Genomic DNA, 16258 nt, shown 5'->3' with positions numbered 1-16258 from the left:
CTAGCCTCGTCATTCGGATTGCTAGCAACAGGTTGAGAGTCCGCCGGCGCTGTCCCTTGTGCGGAGCAGCGCCACACTCTCCACATCATCAGCTATCGCTCGGTTGGGATCGGGATCCATTACTATAAATAAACACAAGTTCAAACGTCAAATCACCACACTATCATATAATCACATAAAATGGCATGTATAGCTAGACCCAAACGCATTACGGTAGTCCTAGAATCGACTAAACCGTAGCTCTGATACCAATAAAATTGTAACACCCGAACCCGAGACCGTCACGAGTCGAACGCGAGGTGTTAATGACTTCAACCCACTTATTGACAATTTTCAGACAAGCTGCCAATCTGAGTACTAGTCGCTCTAAAATTCATAACTTGAGTTTTACAACTCGAAAATCAGTTCCGTAAATTTTTCCTGAAACTAGACTCATATGTCCATCTACATATTTTTTCTAGAATTTTGGTCGAGCCAATTAGTACAGTTTATTAGTTAAAGTCTCGCCTGTTGTAGGGATCGACTACACTGACCTTTGTGCGTTACGAATTGGATATCTCCTGTACAGGGCTTCAATACTAATGCCGTTTGTTTCTATAGAAACTAGACTCAGAGAGGAATCTACACATATATGGAATGACTCCTAATTATCTCTGGTTAATTTACAATGATTTTCCAAAGTTGGAACAGGGGATCCAGAAACCGTTCTGGCCCTATTTCACAAGAACTTTAAAATCTGTTAACTTATAACTCATATGACCATTTCGTTTCTTCCATATGAAAGTAGATTCATCAAGGTACACTTACATAATTTATTTGCTATTTAATACCATTCCTACTATTTTTAGTGATTTTTCACATCCACGTCACTGCTGCTGTCAGCATCTGCCTTTAGTAGGCTTTACCTATTTCATACTTTCCATGATTCAATTGGCCCTTTTTACATACATAGCACAAAGCGTGATCATGATTAACCATTCCAATGGCTAATCGTTTCAAAATAATTCCATACCTCATAAGGGTCAACATACAAACGATTATAGTTCTATGCTAAAAACGTATATAAGCCATTTTCGCATGGCTATCCAAGTTTACACAAACCGGAAGGTACATGACCTTCAACAAAGGATGGTCCTATACATGCCATTTCAAAGTTCAACCAAAATTTGTACCAAAATGGGGCTTCGATAGTGTGGATGACTTGACTTCTTTGATCCCGAATCCGATAGCTAACGAGCGAAACCTATAAAACAGAGAGCCAAAGCAACGGGTAAGCATTTTAATGCTTAGTAAGTCTCAAGCAATGAAATCAGCTTTGACTAAGGTATTTTATTCACATGGCTAATTAAACCACTTTACTAATTCACATTCCCATACTCATACTTATTTCACATCACCGACCCTTATGTTCATACACAAAAGAACAACTTAGCCCAAGGCCGGTAGCTCGTTTATCAACTTAGCATACTTACTTGTAAGAATTCAATTAGTACAAGCACATACAAACATACCTCATTGCTGGAATTTTCACAAGTGTATAAGCTGAAATTTTCACAGCAAGATTGCTCACTTCGAATCACATACTTTCGGATTTAACCGGATATAGCGACTCAGACGATTGCCTTCGGTCATAACCCGGATTTGGTGACTTGCACAAAGGCCTTCGGTCTTAGCCGGATATATCAACTTCATACGAATGCCTTGGTCTTAGCCGGATATATCAACTCGCACGAATGCCTTGGTCTTAGCCCGGATATATCAACTCATACGAATGCCTTCGGTCTTAGCCGGATATATTTCCAATGTTCACTTACATATATATCAATATTCAAGACACGTCCATAGTTCATTTTCGTTACTAAAGCTCTAACACAAAATATCTATCAACCTTTACTATTTGGCTCAATGGCCACACAAACAAGGAGCATAATTTTGATATAATTCAAGTAGGGTCATCACTCAAGACTTACCTTGGATGTTGTCGAGCGATTTCGACGGCTATTCAACTACTTTTTCCTTCCCTTTATCGGATTTAGCTCCCTTTGCTCTTGAGCTAATTTACACAAATTTAACTTATTAAAATCTCATCATGATAGCTTATGGCGAATATGACAAGGAGTGTAAATGGTCATATGGCCATCCTTTAGCTCAAATACACAATGGTCATGCACATTTTACATCACAACAAGCAATTCAATACATTCAAACATCAACGTGAAGTTCAAAGTACTTGGCCCTTATATACATTAGGCATCAAAGTTGTATATGTACGAAATCATAAATCGAACTCAACACATTAGTTAATATTCCTCTTAGCGAATTTTCTAAGCCAAGAATAGGCATCAATATGCTTGCCTCAAACCGAATGCATGCACACTAATTACCCCTCATGTGGCGAATATACACTTAATACCACACAAAAAAAACAGCATACATTTTACTACTAACACATTACATATCGTAATTCATTGCACATCTCTTATTTACTTCATAATCAACACATCATCACAAGCAAATATACACTTTGAATTAGTATATATGTCATACCAATCCATCATGTGCAAACATATATTCATGTAGGTGCAAGGGTCAATTCTCAAGTGGCTTATATCCAAATATATACACATTTCCAAAGCTTAAATCTTACTTACCATGCAACATGCATGAATTATACTTATGGATATATCATGGCGAATACCACAACACCACACCATTTCAATTTGGTCATGGTGAAACAAAGAACTTAGTATCTCATTCAAAAAAATGCTAAAAGAAAATCTAAGAATCTTCAATCCTCCATCACATGTATCACTTTCAAGCTTGTTATTTAACATGCAATGGCATTAACACCACATTCACTTTGGCGAATTTCATTCCCATGACATAACAAGGATTTGAACCATGGGCTAACAAGAACATTAAGCTAGCAACTAAAAACATGCATGAACCTCAAACATACCTTAATCTTGATGCAAGTTTAGCCAACCTCTTCCTAATCCTCTTCCAAACCAAGTATGAAGCAAAACTCCTTCCTTAACCTTAGTATTTTCGGCCAACAAGAGAGTGAAAAGAGATGAACAAAATTTTTCTTTCTTCCTTTAGGACATTCGCCAAGCTATGGAGGAAGATGGACACTTTTTTTTTGTTTCTCATCTACTAACATTAATTGTTTATTCCATAACCCTTATTTTATTCTTTCCATCATAACCCATTTACCAAACATGTTTCATGACATGATTTTTGCCCATAAATCCTTGTCATGGCGGCCACTAGCTATGGGGGAAATTTGACATGCAAGTCCATTGTTTTGCATGCATCCTTTAATTAGTCATCACACATTTCCCTCATACTTTCAAAGTTTATTACTAGGTCCTTTCTAGTGAAATTCACATCTATAATTCTAAATCAAAGCATAAAAAATATCACACATGAGTTAACACACATTATAGGCAATAAAATAAATATTAAATTATTTTTATGCCTTGGTTTTGTGGTCCCGAAACCACATTTCGACTAGGGTCGTTTTAAGGCTGTCACAAGATCTACCCGCACTATCATACTTTAGGGTATTTGAACTAAACGTTTTGAATTATGGCATGTATAGTAGGCTTAATTATTTTGTTACGTGTCATATTTGTCTAGGTTTAAAATATTAGTTACAAGATACTCGACCACTACTTTGTACAAGCCATTAAAGTTGGCTAATATTGTTCAAGACATATGTTATACGATGCACTATCAAATTGGATGACATATTTATATCTCGGTTATGTTTAATGGTATGTGTTATGTTCGGTAATACCTTGTATCTGCTCCTATGATTTGTAACAGGTAAGGGTGTTACATTTAGTGGTATCGAACTATGGTTTAGTCGGTTCTCTGACTAATAAAGTGTGTGTAAAAGTCTAGCTATACATGCCATAAAAATATTGTGATAGTGTGGTGGCTCTGATTATTCTAAAGCGTGTTTTGTTTTAATATAGTAATGGATCCTGAAGGGCTGCGGTGATGATGTTTAGTAATACGCCGGCTCCCGCACAAAGGACCGCTACTGTGGAAAGTAGACTGAAACATTGAGACAAGGAGATGAGGCTCGGATGCCTTTCTCCAAATGATGAACAATTGGTATCTTGAATTTATTCGAGCAAATCCAAATGCTCAACCTCCTCCACCCTCCTATACCTCGGACGATTCTCAGAGTTGCTCAAGGAATAGATTTGGTAAGAATGAACAAGCCTCCGGTTGACAAGATTCAAAATAAGGGCCAAGAGTTTAGAGCAAAGGTCGATGATGATCCCGAGAAAGCGGAATTCGGCTTGAAAATTCTACCCGTGTATTTGATGAGCTCTCATGTACACCCGAGGAATGTTAAAGTATGTCAGATCACTTTTGAGAGATTCGACACCATGGTGGAAGACTTTGGTTGCAGTGGTGCCAAAAGAAAAGTTACTTGGGATTTCTTCCAGAAGAATTTAGAAAGAAATACATAAGTCACGATTTATTGATCAAAAACGGAAGGAGTTCCTTGAATTGAAGCAGGGGAAAATGTCTGTAGCAGAGTATGAACGCGAATTTGTAAGACTCAGCAAGTATGCCCAAGAATGTGTGTCTACCGAGGCCATTATGTGTAGAAGATTTGAAGATGGGCTGAATGAGGACATTAAAGTGCTTGTAGGAATTTTGGAGTTGAAAGAATTTGTAGTATTGGTTGATCGAGCTCTTAAAGCCGAAGAATTGAACAAAGAAAGAAGAAAAGTCGCTATTGAGGCTCAAGATGTCGAAAAAGACAGATAAGCAAGCCATTTCAATCTCAACCAAAGAGGTCCAAAGAGACAAACCCTCGAATGACAGTTTCAATTGGGGATTCACACGAGATCGTGGTAGAGCATATTCGGGTCTAAAGCTCAAGCTACTTGGTGGCAAGTGTGGGTAATGTGCAACCTAGAAAGCCCGAGTGTCGACAATGTGGCGAGCAACATTATGGTGAGTGTTGGGGACCGAAAGCGAGCTTGTTTCAAAAGTGTTCTCATGAGCATTTTATTAGAGATTGTCCGGAGAAAGTTAAAGAAGAAAGATTTGAGTGCTAGATGAATACCACCGCTAGTAGAGGTAGACCACCGAGAAATCTTGGAGGTGGGACTAGTAGTAAAACTATGATGAAAGATTTAACGGCAAGATCGAAGCTAGAGCACTGCTAGAGCTTATGCTATACGTGCGAGAAGATGCATCATCTCCGATGTCATTATCGTACATTTTCTCTATGATACTATTGTTATTGCATTGATTGATCCCGGTCCACTCATTCCTATATTTGCATGAATTTAGTATCCAATAAAAGTTGCTGTTGAATTTATGAGTTTACGATTAAAGTGTCGAACCCTTAGGCCAATATGTGCTAGTTGACAAGGTTTGCAAGAATTGCCCATTAATGATTCAAGGTCACTGCTTTCCCGCCAACTTGATGTGTTACCATTTGGTGAGTTTGACTTTATCTTGAAATGGACTGGTTAACATTGTATGATGCTAAGGTAGATTGTAAACAAAAGACACTAGAGTTGAAATGTGAAAATGGAGAAATTTCGTGGGTTGAAACAGATGAATCAAATAAATTGCCTATGGTGATTTCGCACATGTCCGCACGTAAATACATGAGAAAAGGTGTGAAGCTTATCCGCTTATGTAATGAATATTGAGTTGCCTCAACTGAAATTTGAATCGCATCGATAGTCTGTGAGTTTCGGATGTATTTCCGAGGAATTGCCCGGGTTGCCTCCGAACGAGAGATAGATTTTGCCATTGATTTGTTGCTTGCATCGCACCGATCTCGATTGCTCCATATAGAATGGCTCATTGAATTAAAAGAATTGAAGGCTCGATTGCAGGAGTTAACAGACAAGGGATTTGTGAGACCGAGTTTCTCTCCCTAGGGTGCTCTGTATTATTCAGAAGAAGAAGGATGGTTCAATGAGACTTTGCATTGATTACCGTCGACTTAATAAGGTGACTATAAAGAACAAGTACCCATTGCCGAGGATTGATGATTTATTCGATCGGTTAAAGGGGCCACAAGTGTTTTCAAAGATTGATTTGAGGTCCGGTTACTACCATTTGAGAGTTAAAGAGTCGATGTGTAAAACCGCCTTTAGGACAAGGTATGGACATTATGAGTTTCTTGTGATGCCTTTCGCTTAACAAATGCTCCACTATATTTATGGACTTAATGAATCGGATCTTAGGCCATATTTGGATAAGTTTGTAGTAGTGTTTATAGATGACATTTTAATTTATTCTCGAGATGAGTCTGAACATGCGAACACTTGAGAACTATATTGCGATCTTGAGAGAAAAGAAACTGCTTGCCAAGTTTAGTAAAAGTGAGTTCGGCCGTGAAGTCGATTTTTGGGGCATATAGTCTCGGTGATGGTATTCGGTGGATCCAAGCAAGATTTCTGCGATCGTTGATTGAAACCGCCAAGAATGTATCCGAGGTTAGAAGCTTTTAGGCTTAGCCGGGTATTATAGACGCTTTGTTGAAGGATTTTCGATGATTGCCTCTCCTATGACTAAGTTGTTGCAAAAGAATGTTAAGTTTGAATGGACTGATAAATGTCAACAAAGTTTTGAAAAGTTGAAAGCACGATTGATGAAGCACCAATTTTAGTACACCGAGTCGGAAAGGAGTTCAGTAATTTATATTGATGCATCATTGATGTGCCTTGGATGTGTGTTGATGCAAGAGGGTAAAGTGGTAGCTTATGCTTGAGATGCTTAAAACCGCATGAGAAGAACTATCCTACACATGATTTGGAACGCCGCTATTGTTTTTGCCTTGAAGATTTGGCGACATTATTTGTACGGTGAAAATGCCGAATTTTTACCGATCACAAAAGTTTGAAGTACTTGATGAATCAAAGGATCTGAATCATGCGACAATAAGATGGCTTGAATTATTAAAGGATTATGATCTAGTGATTGATTATCATCCGGAAAAGCAAATGTAGTTCTTGACGCCTTGAGCGTAAAATTTCTTTTACTTTGAGAGCCATGAACACGGGTTAGCATTGTCGATGATGGGTCAATCTTAGCAGAGATGAGAGCTAAACCGTTATTTCTCCGATTGATTTGTGATGCTCAAAAGAATGATAGTGAGTTGCGGATCAAGAGAACTCAATGCGAATCGAGTTACGACTCGATTTTCGAGTTGGACCGGATGACTGCTTGATGTTTCGAGACAGGATATGTGTCGAAAAACGATAAATTGATTCGAAAATATTACATGAGGCGCACAATGGCTGTTTATCAGTTCATCTGGTAGCACAAAATGTATAATGATTTAAAGAAGTCAGTATTGGTGGCGTGTATGAAAAGGACATTTCGAATTTGTAACCAAGTGTTTGATCGTCAACAAGTAAAAGTGAACATCAAGTGCCTTGAGGATTACTTCAACCGGTAATGGTGCCCGAGTGGAAATGGGACAAGATTACCATGGATTTTGTAACCGGTTTGCCTTTAACTCCTAAAAAGAAGGATCTTTGTTTGGGTAGTGGTTGATAGATTAACAAAGTCAGCCCACTTTATACCAAGACGCACCGATTACTCACTTGATAAATTAGCGAATTATATATTGCTGAAATTGTGAAGTTGCACGGAGTACCTATGTCTATAATATCGATAGAGATCCAAGATTTACCTCGAGATTTTGGAAAAAGTTACAAGAAGCTTTGGGTACAAAATTGAACTTTAGTACCGCATTCCATCCACAAACAGATGGTCAAACGGAAAGAGTAATCCGTACTCAAGATATGCTTAGATGTGTGTTTTAGAATTTGGAGGTAGTTGGGAGAAATATCTATCTTTGATTGAGTTTGCCTACAATAACAGCTTATCAATCAAGTATACAAATGGCACCGCATTGAAGCCTTGTATGGTCGTAAGTGTCGGACTCCTTTATATTGGACCGAGCTTAGTGAGAAAGCAGATTTATGGAGTTGATCTAGTTAAAGAAACCAAGAGAAAATAAAAGTAATTGGGATTGCTTGAAAGTCGCTTCAGATCGACAAAAGTCATATGCGATTTAAAAGAAAAGAGATTGAATTTCGTGGGTGATAAAGTGTTCTTGAAGGTGTCACCATGGAAAAGATTCTGGATTTAGTCAAAAGGCAAGTTGAGTCCGCGTTTTATTGGGCCGTCTGAGATTATCGAGAGAATTGGACCAGTGGCATATCAGTTGGTCTTACCGGCAGAGTTAGAAAGAATTCATAACGTGTTTCATGTATCAATGTTGCGACGTTATCATTCTGATCCTTCACATGTGATTTCTCCAACAAAAATTGAGATTCGATCGGATATGACCTATGAGGAGGAACCAATAAAGATTTTGGCTCGAGAGGTTAAACAGTTAAGAAATAAAAGTATAGCTTTAGTGAAAGTATTGTGGCACGACATGGGATAGAAGAGGCTACGTGGGAACCCGAGGAAGCTATGAGGAAACAAGACCCAAACCTCTTTCTTGGTAAGATTTTTGGGACGAAAATCTCAAAAGGGGGAGAATTGTGACAACCCGAATTAGGGCCTAATCGGAATAGTGGTTTCATGACCACAAATCCGAGATAGAAATAATTGTTTTATAATTATTTTGGGGTTTATGATATGATTGCATGATTTTGTGAAAATTTCGTGATGAAATTCTATGCCTAAAGTGCTTAAATTGAAAGTAGGGACTAAATCGAATAAGTTGCAAAATTTGCATCCCGGAAGTTTTTAGTATGAAATTGTTTTGGAATATTAATTAGGAGGTCTTAAATAGCAATTTGACCAATTTTAAGTTCATGGACAAAATTAGGACATGGAAGGAATTTTTGAAAGTTTAGTAAGGAGGGGCATTTTGGTCATTTGGATATTAAATGAAATAAAATGGGAAAAATAACAAAAAATTGATCATCATCCTCCTTAGTTGCTGCCGAATTCTCCTCTCTCCATAGCTAGGGTTTCTTCAATTTTCAAGCTCCATAGTAAGTGATTCCAAGCCCGCTTTTAATGTTCTTTACGTTTTGGAATCCCTAAGCTCGATTAAGCTTATTCTAGTAATAATTTAACCTAGGGTTCATATTTGGAAAAATACCCATAGGTGAAATTTGTGTATTTTGATGTTTTATGATAGAATATGAGGTTTTAAATTGTGTTAAATAACTTGTGCTACTCGGTTTTAAGTGAAAACGAGTAAAGCAAGATAATCGGTAAAAATACCTATTGTTCATAACTATATGATAGAGTGAGAATTTGATGTTGTTGTAGAAGAGAAAAATATTCAGCATATCATAAAACATAAGAATAAGGGCTGAAATTAAAATCCCGAGCCTAGGGGCAAAATTATAATTTTGTAAAAGTTAGGGGGCAAAAATGTAATTTTTCCATGATGTGATTTTTGGATTGAAATAAATAGTATGAGTATTAAATGAGCTAAATGTGTTATTATAGATCAAAAAGACGCGAATTGATCTCGAACGGGGAAGGAAAAAGTTTTGGACTAAATTGCAAAATTTCCACATTTTGCACCAAGGTAAGTTTGTATGTAAATATTACAATAATTTCATGTACATTCTTATATTTCAGCCTATTATATAAATATACTAGCTGATGTTAAAATGTAAATCGACTATTGGAAGAATGGAAATAAATATAGAGAGAGATCCGGTTGAACATTCTGAGAGATCGAATGAAATAGAGGGCGTAGCTAGGTCACATGTATGATGCCGAGTGCACATCATGTGTACAAGAAAGCTACGAGATACCCTGTAGTAGCTAGGTCACATGTGTGATACGAGATGTATCCCATGTAGACAAGAGAGCTACGTGAAAGATAAATGTAGCTAGGTCGCATGCGTGATTCCAAGTGAAGGACACCATGTAGACAAGAGAGCTACGAGACAAATCGGTTAGGTCGCATGAGTGGTACTAAGTGTTCACCATGTGTACAAGAGAGCCGAACTAAACGAAGTATGATGGTGAGGCTGTGTGCTGAAACCATTAAATATCGAGGATTAATCCGAATTGTTCAACGGGATGGTTTTGTGGTGATATTGTGGTTTGGACCTACACTTATGGTGAATGAAATGTCGTGAAAATGATTTGTGATATATACATATATAAGATAAAATGAGGTTAGCATAAAGAATGTGTGAAAGAGTGAAATTAGCATTAAAACTGTTTTTAGATGGTAGCAGTGACGTGATTTTGAAAAATCACCAAAAATAGGAGGAATATAATTAGAGGTTGAATGAGATGTGAAATTAAAGTTTAATGAGTCTACTTTCATCTAAAAGAAACAGAGCAAGCAAAGGAATTCTATATTTTGAGATATTTACAATTGTATGTGACTTGGATGAACACGTGATCCCCTGTTCCAAATTTGAAAAATCATTAAAAATTGTACAAAGAAAATTAAGAAATATAGTTTACATGCCTAAATTCCTTATTGAGACTAGTTTTAAATGAAACAGACTTCAGGGTTGTTTGAATTGTGTATTGAGAGAAATTCAATTCAGTAGTGAACAGAGGTCGATCGGTCGAAATGTGTAACAGGGAAACTTTAACTAATAAACTGTACTAATCGGCTGAACCAAAATTATATAAAAAATTATCAAAAAGCTTTATGAGTCTAGATTCAGGAAATTTTACGGATTTGAATTTCGAGTTTTGTAACTCGAGTTATGATTTATTTAGTGAATATGATGCAGCAGAGACAGCTTAATCAAAGTGGAATGAATAGTGAAGTTAAAGTAGATATACTTGAATTGTTGTGTAAACATGTTAGATTCTTTAATTAGTATTTACATACTTACTTACTAAGCTATAAGCTTACTTTGTTTCTCTCTTTTGTCTTATAGTATCCTTCGCTTGCTCGGGAGTTAAGGATCGTGAAGATCTACCCGCACTATCATACTTTAGGGTATTTGAACTAAACGTTTTGAATTATGGCATGTATAGTAGGCTTAATTATTTTGTTACGTGTCATATTTGTCTAGGTTTAAAATATTAGTTACAAGATTTCGACCAGCTACTTTGTACAAGCCATTAAAGTTGGCTAATATTGTTCAAGACATATGTTATACGATGCACTATCAAATTGGATGACATATTTATATCTCGGTTATGTTTAATGGTATGTGTTATGTTCTGGTAATACCTTGTATCCTGTTCCGGCGACGGTAACGGGTAAGGGGTGTTACATTATGTACAAGAGAATAAAGGGGAAAAAATGAAAATTTAATGATAACCAAGGATTTACAATAAAACCTATACCTTGTAGAGTTGTTAATGAGTATTTATATTAAGGAAATGAATTCTAACTATCGCAACACAAGTATCAATACCTACAAGGTGAGTATTGGCAACTTTATAAAAATATAGTCGTTAGGAGTCGTTATAAAAATCAAGGTATCGATATTTTAAGGTATGTATCAATACCTAACGAACAAGAATTGATATTTTGATCTTCTAATTTGTTCTATGATTAGTGACTTGCAATGTGTCATTACATACACCTTTGGTATCGATACTTAGCCACCAAGTTATTTTAAAAACATTTTAAACACTTTAAAAGCAACTTAGAATTGACTAAATAATATTGGAACAATATGAAATACAATTAGAACATGTTTTTGAGTATTCTGAGGTTTTGAAAATGTTTAATGACATTTTCACAAAATAACTTAGGAAAATCCCTAAGTATATCAAAAAAAAATTTGTTTATCCATGTTGTAATGATAAGAACTCTCTTCCCTCTCATTTACTTGGAATGGTGATCCATAAGCATCTGTGTCCTTCTTATCTTGATAATTAATAAATTTATATGAAAAAAATTATATCGATAGTGTTTTTTAAAATTAGATTTTTATATTTTTGTTCTTGATTCAGTTTATATTCTTGAGTTATTACCTTGATAATTAATAAATTTATATGAAAAAAATTATATCGATAGTGTTTTTAAAATTAGATTTTTATATTTTTGTTCTTGATTCAGTTTATATTCTTGAGTTAATAATGAGTTCGCTTGAAATTTATTTATTTTTGTAATGAATTAATATCATTTATTTTTGTAATGAATTAATCTTTCTTTTCATCTGAATCCCATTTTGTTAAATCTTTATTTTGAGCCAGATAGTGTTGATTGACTCTATTTCGCCATTATCCTAGTACTAATTTGAGCCATCTATTCTGAAATAAATCGTATTGATGATGATTCCTTAACCAGTTTTTTCATTCATTCATTCCAAGATGCCTATATAAAAAATTTGCTATACAAATTCAAGTTAGCATGAGAAATTTCATATTTAAAAATTGATGAAAAAAATTTGTTCATGTATATGATTTGAACCACTAACAATTCTTCAAAATTAAAAACTCTAAGCATTTTTAGTGAACACAGTATAATTGTCACATATTTTTATTTTTTAAATCATTTTAAAAAAAATTAGCCAAACATTAAATTAGCCTTAATTTGAAACCAATGTTAGCCTTAAATTTTGAGATATCTAATTTAGCATTAGAAGTGATGATTGAGAACAACACTTGAATTGAATTCTAACCGACCAAAAGAAAGATGTAGTTGTGATATACAAACTTCAAGTTGTAGAATGTGATAACTAGGGATGGACCAAAAGTTGTAGTCGGAGTGGACACACCGAGTCCTTTTCAATCCGCCGAGAACAAGACCTCCTCAAGTGGGCAAAATACATGCTAAAAACGTGACCATCAATAAATAAAACAAACCTACTTGCCTTTATTTATGTATCCAAGTCAAACTAACCCCGCCCTTTATTTAATATAAACACTTTCTCGGAATATACACGCATTTTCTTCACTGCTTTCCTTCGTTACCAACATTGCACGTAACTCCCCAACGTGAAATTTATAAAAAAAAAATTGAACACATTCAATAAATTTTTTCCCCATTTTTTTTAACTTTGCAATTCAGAATTTGACATGCAATTTGGAACAATTTATTAAAGGTTAAAAAAAAAAAAACCTGCACACCCTTCTTCCTCAAAAGAATAAAAAAAAACTATAAAGAATAGAAGGGGATCTTAATTTCTTCTAATTTGCTGCAAAATTACTGGAATTGCTGATTTTATTGTTGCCATTGCTGTTGCTGTTACTAGTAGTGGTGGTGGTAGTAGTAGTGACATTGCCATTGCTGTTGGTGGCAGACGTGAGGTTTGCTCCATTGTTATTAGCGACGTTGTTGTTGTGAGAACTCCCGATAATAGAAGTGATCGCGGCGGCCAATGCAGCGGTGAAGTTAGGGTCGGCAGCAATGGCGGCAGTGGCTGCGTTCACGGTGTCTGCAAGTGATTTTTGCTGCCCTTGTTGATGTTGGTGACTCATTTGAGGTTGCTCGATATCGTGAGACATTTGCAAACCGGAGAATTTGGATTGGTTGTAAAGTGCCTGACCGAATATCTGAGGCAGCAATGGCAACGGTGAGAGCTGGGAATTAGGAAGATTGTGCGGTGGTGGGTTCGGGAATGGGACCTGGAATTGTCCTTCGGTTCTGGGGATCTGTAAGGGATTCGGGATCTGGGTGAGGTCTAAGGTGACGGTTGGGAATGGGGCGGAAGCTGATATGGTGGCCATGCTAGAAGAGCATGGGAGGAGTGTTCTTGTGAGGAAATTCGAGTTCATTAGTCCATCCGCGCTCGACATCGAACCGGATAGCAACATTCGTGCAGCCGACGATGTCGTCGAAGCCATCGCCATTGCTGCCGGAGGCAAAGGATGGTTGTGGTTGCCTTCATATGTTGTGATGAGAATCGTTCGATCTTCTGCACATCTTTGTACCTGTTACAATTACTTCATCTTAACTCGTATGAATATCTATATAACTATTTTTCCATTGATTATCAATAAATGTGAGCAAAATTAGGTTAAACACAAGCCACTAACTTATTAATCAAATATCTCCAATAATGTGAAGCAACTCCTCATGACTAGTCTCTATTATGTTAGTGTTAATTAAATTTTAAGTGCAACGAACTTTTGACGTTTGATAGTTAATGCAGATCCTTCACCAATCCCTAATTAAAATGAATATAACGTTTCCAAAGGAATGAAAAAAAACCTGTTTTCTAACAGGGCAACCAGCGGCCATGGTACATCGATAATATGCTCTGGGACATGGATTTCCTTTGGCCATTTTCTGCCCATACTTTCTCCATTGGCATCCATCGGTAATCTTTGAGAAAAAGAGATTCCAAATCAATTTAACTTATAAAATAAATCATATAATTCGATACAATTCAATTCGATAGAATTAGAAAATACCATGGGAGTCTCTGATCTAGCTCGAACAGAAACCCGTGCCTTCCTCATGGTAGCCTCAGTTTGATCAACAGTTTTCGAAGAATTAAACCTTGGAACCTTATTACCATCGGGGCTATCTTCTCTTCCGATTCCCCGGCCTTCTTCGCTACTCCCACGCTTCCTCGATCTGAATTCCTTGGATGCTACCTCCACGTTAGGCGATCCGGACAGATCGTGACTCCTCCCTTCCGTCGAAGACAGCGATGGTTCATCCGTATCGACTTCCGCAGCAGCAGCAGCAGCTATACCGAGATCCATAAATTGTCTCGGCACAATTAGTCCTCCATTAGATTTCTTTTGTTCATCGTTTTTTTCAGGTTTTCCATCTTGTTGTTGTTGCATAAGGGTGACCAGATGTTTTTGCACGGTGTTGTAGTTGCTTGTAACTTGGCTCAACATCTCCCTTAGCTGTTGATTCTCGGTGTTCATCCGTTCAAGCTCAACTTGTAAAACCGCTAGCTAAAAAAAACAAATCAATGGCACGTAAAAAAAAATTATAACATGATCTTAAATCGATCGAAATTTCCAATTCTTCGGTTTTTAATCAAAAGGGTCACCTCATTTTTAGCTCTTTTATCTTCCATGTTTGAAGAGATACCATCATCCACTGAGGATTGATCGCTACTGGTATTCGTCGTTAACAAATTCAAACCAGTCTGAAATTCAACAACAAAATATACATTTATATATGAATTCTAATTCAAAGATTCAAAACTGAAAGTGGGTTCGCGACTTACGTTAACGTTAAGCTCGAGTGCAGTTCGATCGATGGAGCCATTGATGTCGGTGGCATTGGCATGATCGGAATCGTCAACGTGATCATCGACGAGTTTATGATTCTTTTCGGCGAAAAAATCCATTTCGCCGATGACCCTCCGGGGGATTTCATCGTTGGTACAGTTGGGATTAACAGGGAACTGAATGGTGGGTGGTAGAGGAGACCTGTTTGGTGTGGAAGCATCATCCATGGCGGGCAGGGACACAGTCGTGGGAATCGAAGCTCTGGTGGTGCAGTACTTGGGATTGTCGTTGTTGTTGTTGAAGAGGAAGTGTGTAGGGGGGAAGGAATTAAGAACAGTTAAATATTGGGATCTGAATCAATGGAGAGTCCACTGGGTTTGGCCATAAATCAAGAGAGAAAGAGAAAAGTCTTTGAAAGGGGCAACGGACCAGGCAATAAAATGGGAGTTGAAACTTTAGAAGAAGACCAAACTGTAGTAAATATAGTTAGCTACCAATTTTCATTTAAGTGTGTTTCTTTTTTCTTTTCAATATTTCTTCTTTCCTTTTTCTTTTATTAGATTTATTGTCAAAATATATATATATATATATATATATATATATATATATATATATTACATTATATAAAGAGTCAAACATAATATATATTCAACAAATATGAAAATCAACTTTAAAATTTTATTTTAAAAAATAATTACATAAAACAATAAGAGGCAAGATGGAGATAAAAAATAGAAATTGTTGGGATTAAGACTAAAATTAAATTATTGAATGCTTAAAATAGTTAAAATAAATTACATCATTTTATCTATAATTAATATTATTATAAGGTGATATACTATTGAAAAGAATGATATGAAATAGTAGCGTTATATTATCTCAGATCTCTTTTTTAATAATTTAATGTTATATTGGGGTTTTCATCTTAAAAAATTAAATTTAAATAAAATTTTGAAATTATGATGAAATTACTAACGTGATATTAAACTATTAAAAGAAATAATATTATTGTTATATATCTATATTCATAAACTTAATAATTTAAATAATTTTTTATAGTTAAAGTTGAAGAATAAAATTACTTGAAATCTAATTGAAATTACTATGTTTATGGATTTACTACTAAAGCATTGTTCCTATAACCAAAGCTAACGCT

General features: G+C 36.0%; 1 protein-coding gene across 1 annotated transcript; it reads right to left on the bottom strand.

Moving 5' to 3' along the window:
- Positions 1-12780: 12780 nt before the first annotated feature.
- On the bottom strand, positions 12781-15618 carry LOC108471200 (probable WRKY transcription factor 31). The gene is made up of 5 exons (XM_017772811.2): positions 15099-15618; positions 14919-15017; positions 14323-14820; positions 14120-14233; positions 12781-13839 (listed from the first exon to the last, which is right to left on the bottom strand). Exons 1-5 carry the CDS (start codon positions 15327-15329, stop codon positions 13096-13098), a joined length of 1686 nt encoding a protein of 561 aa, XP_017628300.1. The 5' UTR covers positions 15330-15618; the 3' UTR covers positions 12781-13095.
- Between the last annotated feature and the right edge of the window lie 640 nt (positions 15619-16258).

Source organism: Gossypium arboreum, chromosome 7 (assembly GCF_025698485.1).
Source record: "Gossypium arboreum isolate Shixiya-1 chromosome 7, ASM2569848v2, whole genome shotgun sequence".
Lineage (NCBI taxonomy): Eukaryota > Viridiplantae > Streptophyta > Magnoliopsida > Malvales > Malvaceae > Gossypium > Gossypium arboreum.
The sequence above is the reverse complement of the archived record's forward strand: the minus strand, read 5'-3'. Positions and strand labels throughout refer to the sequence as shown.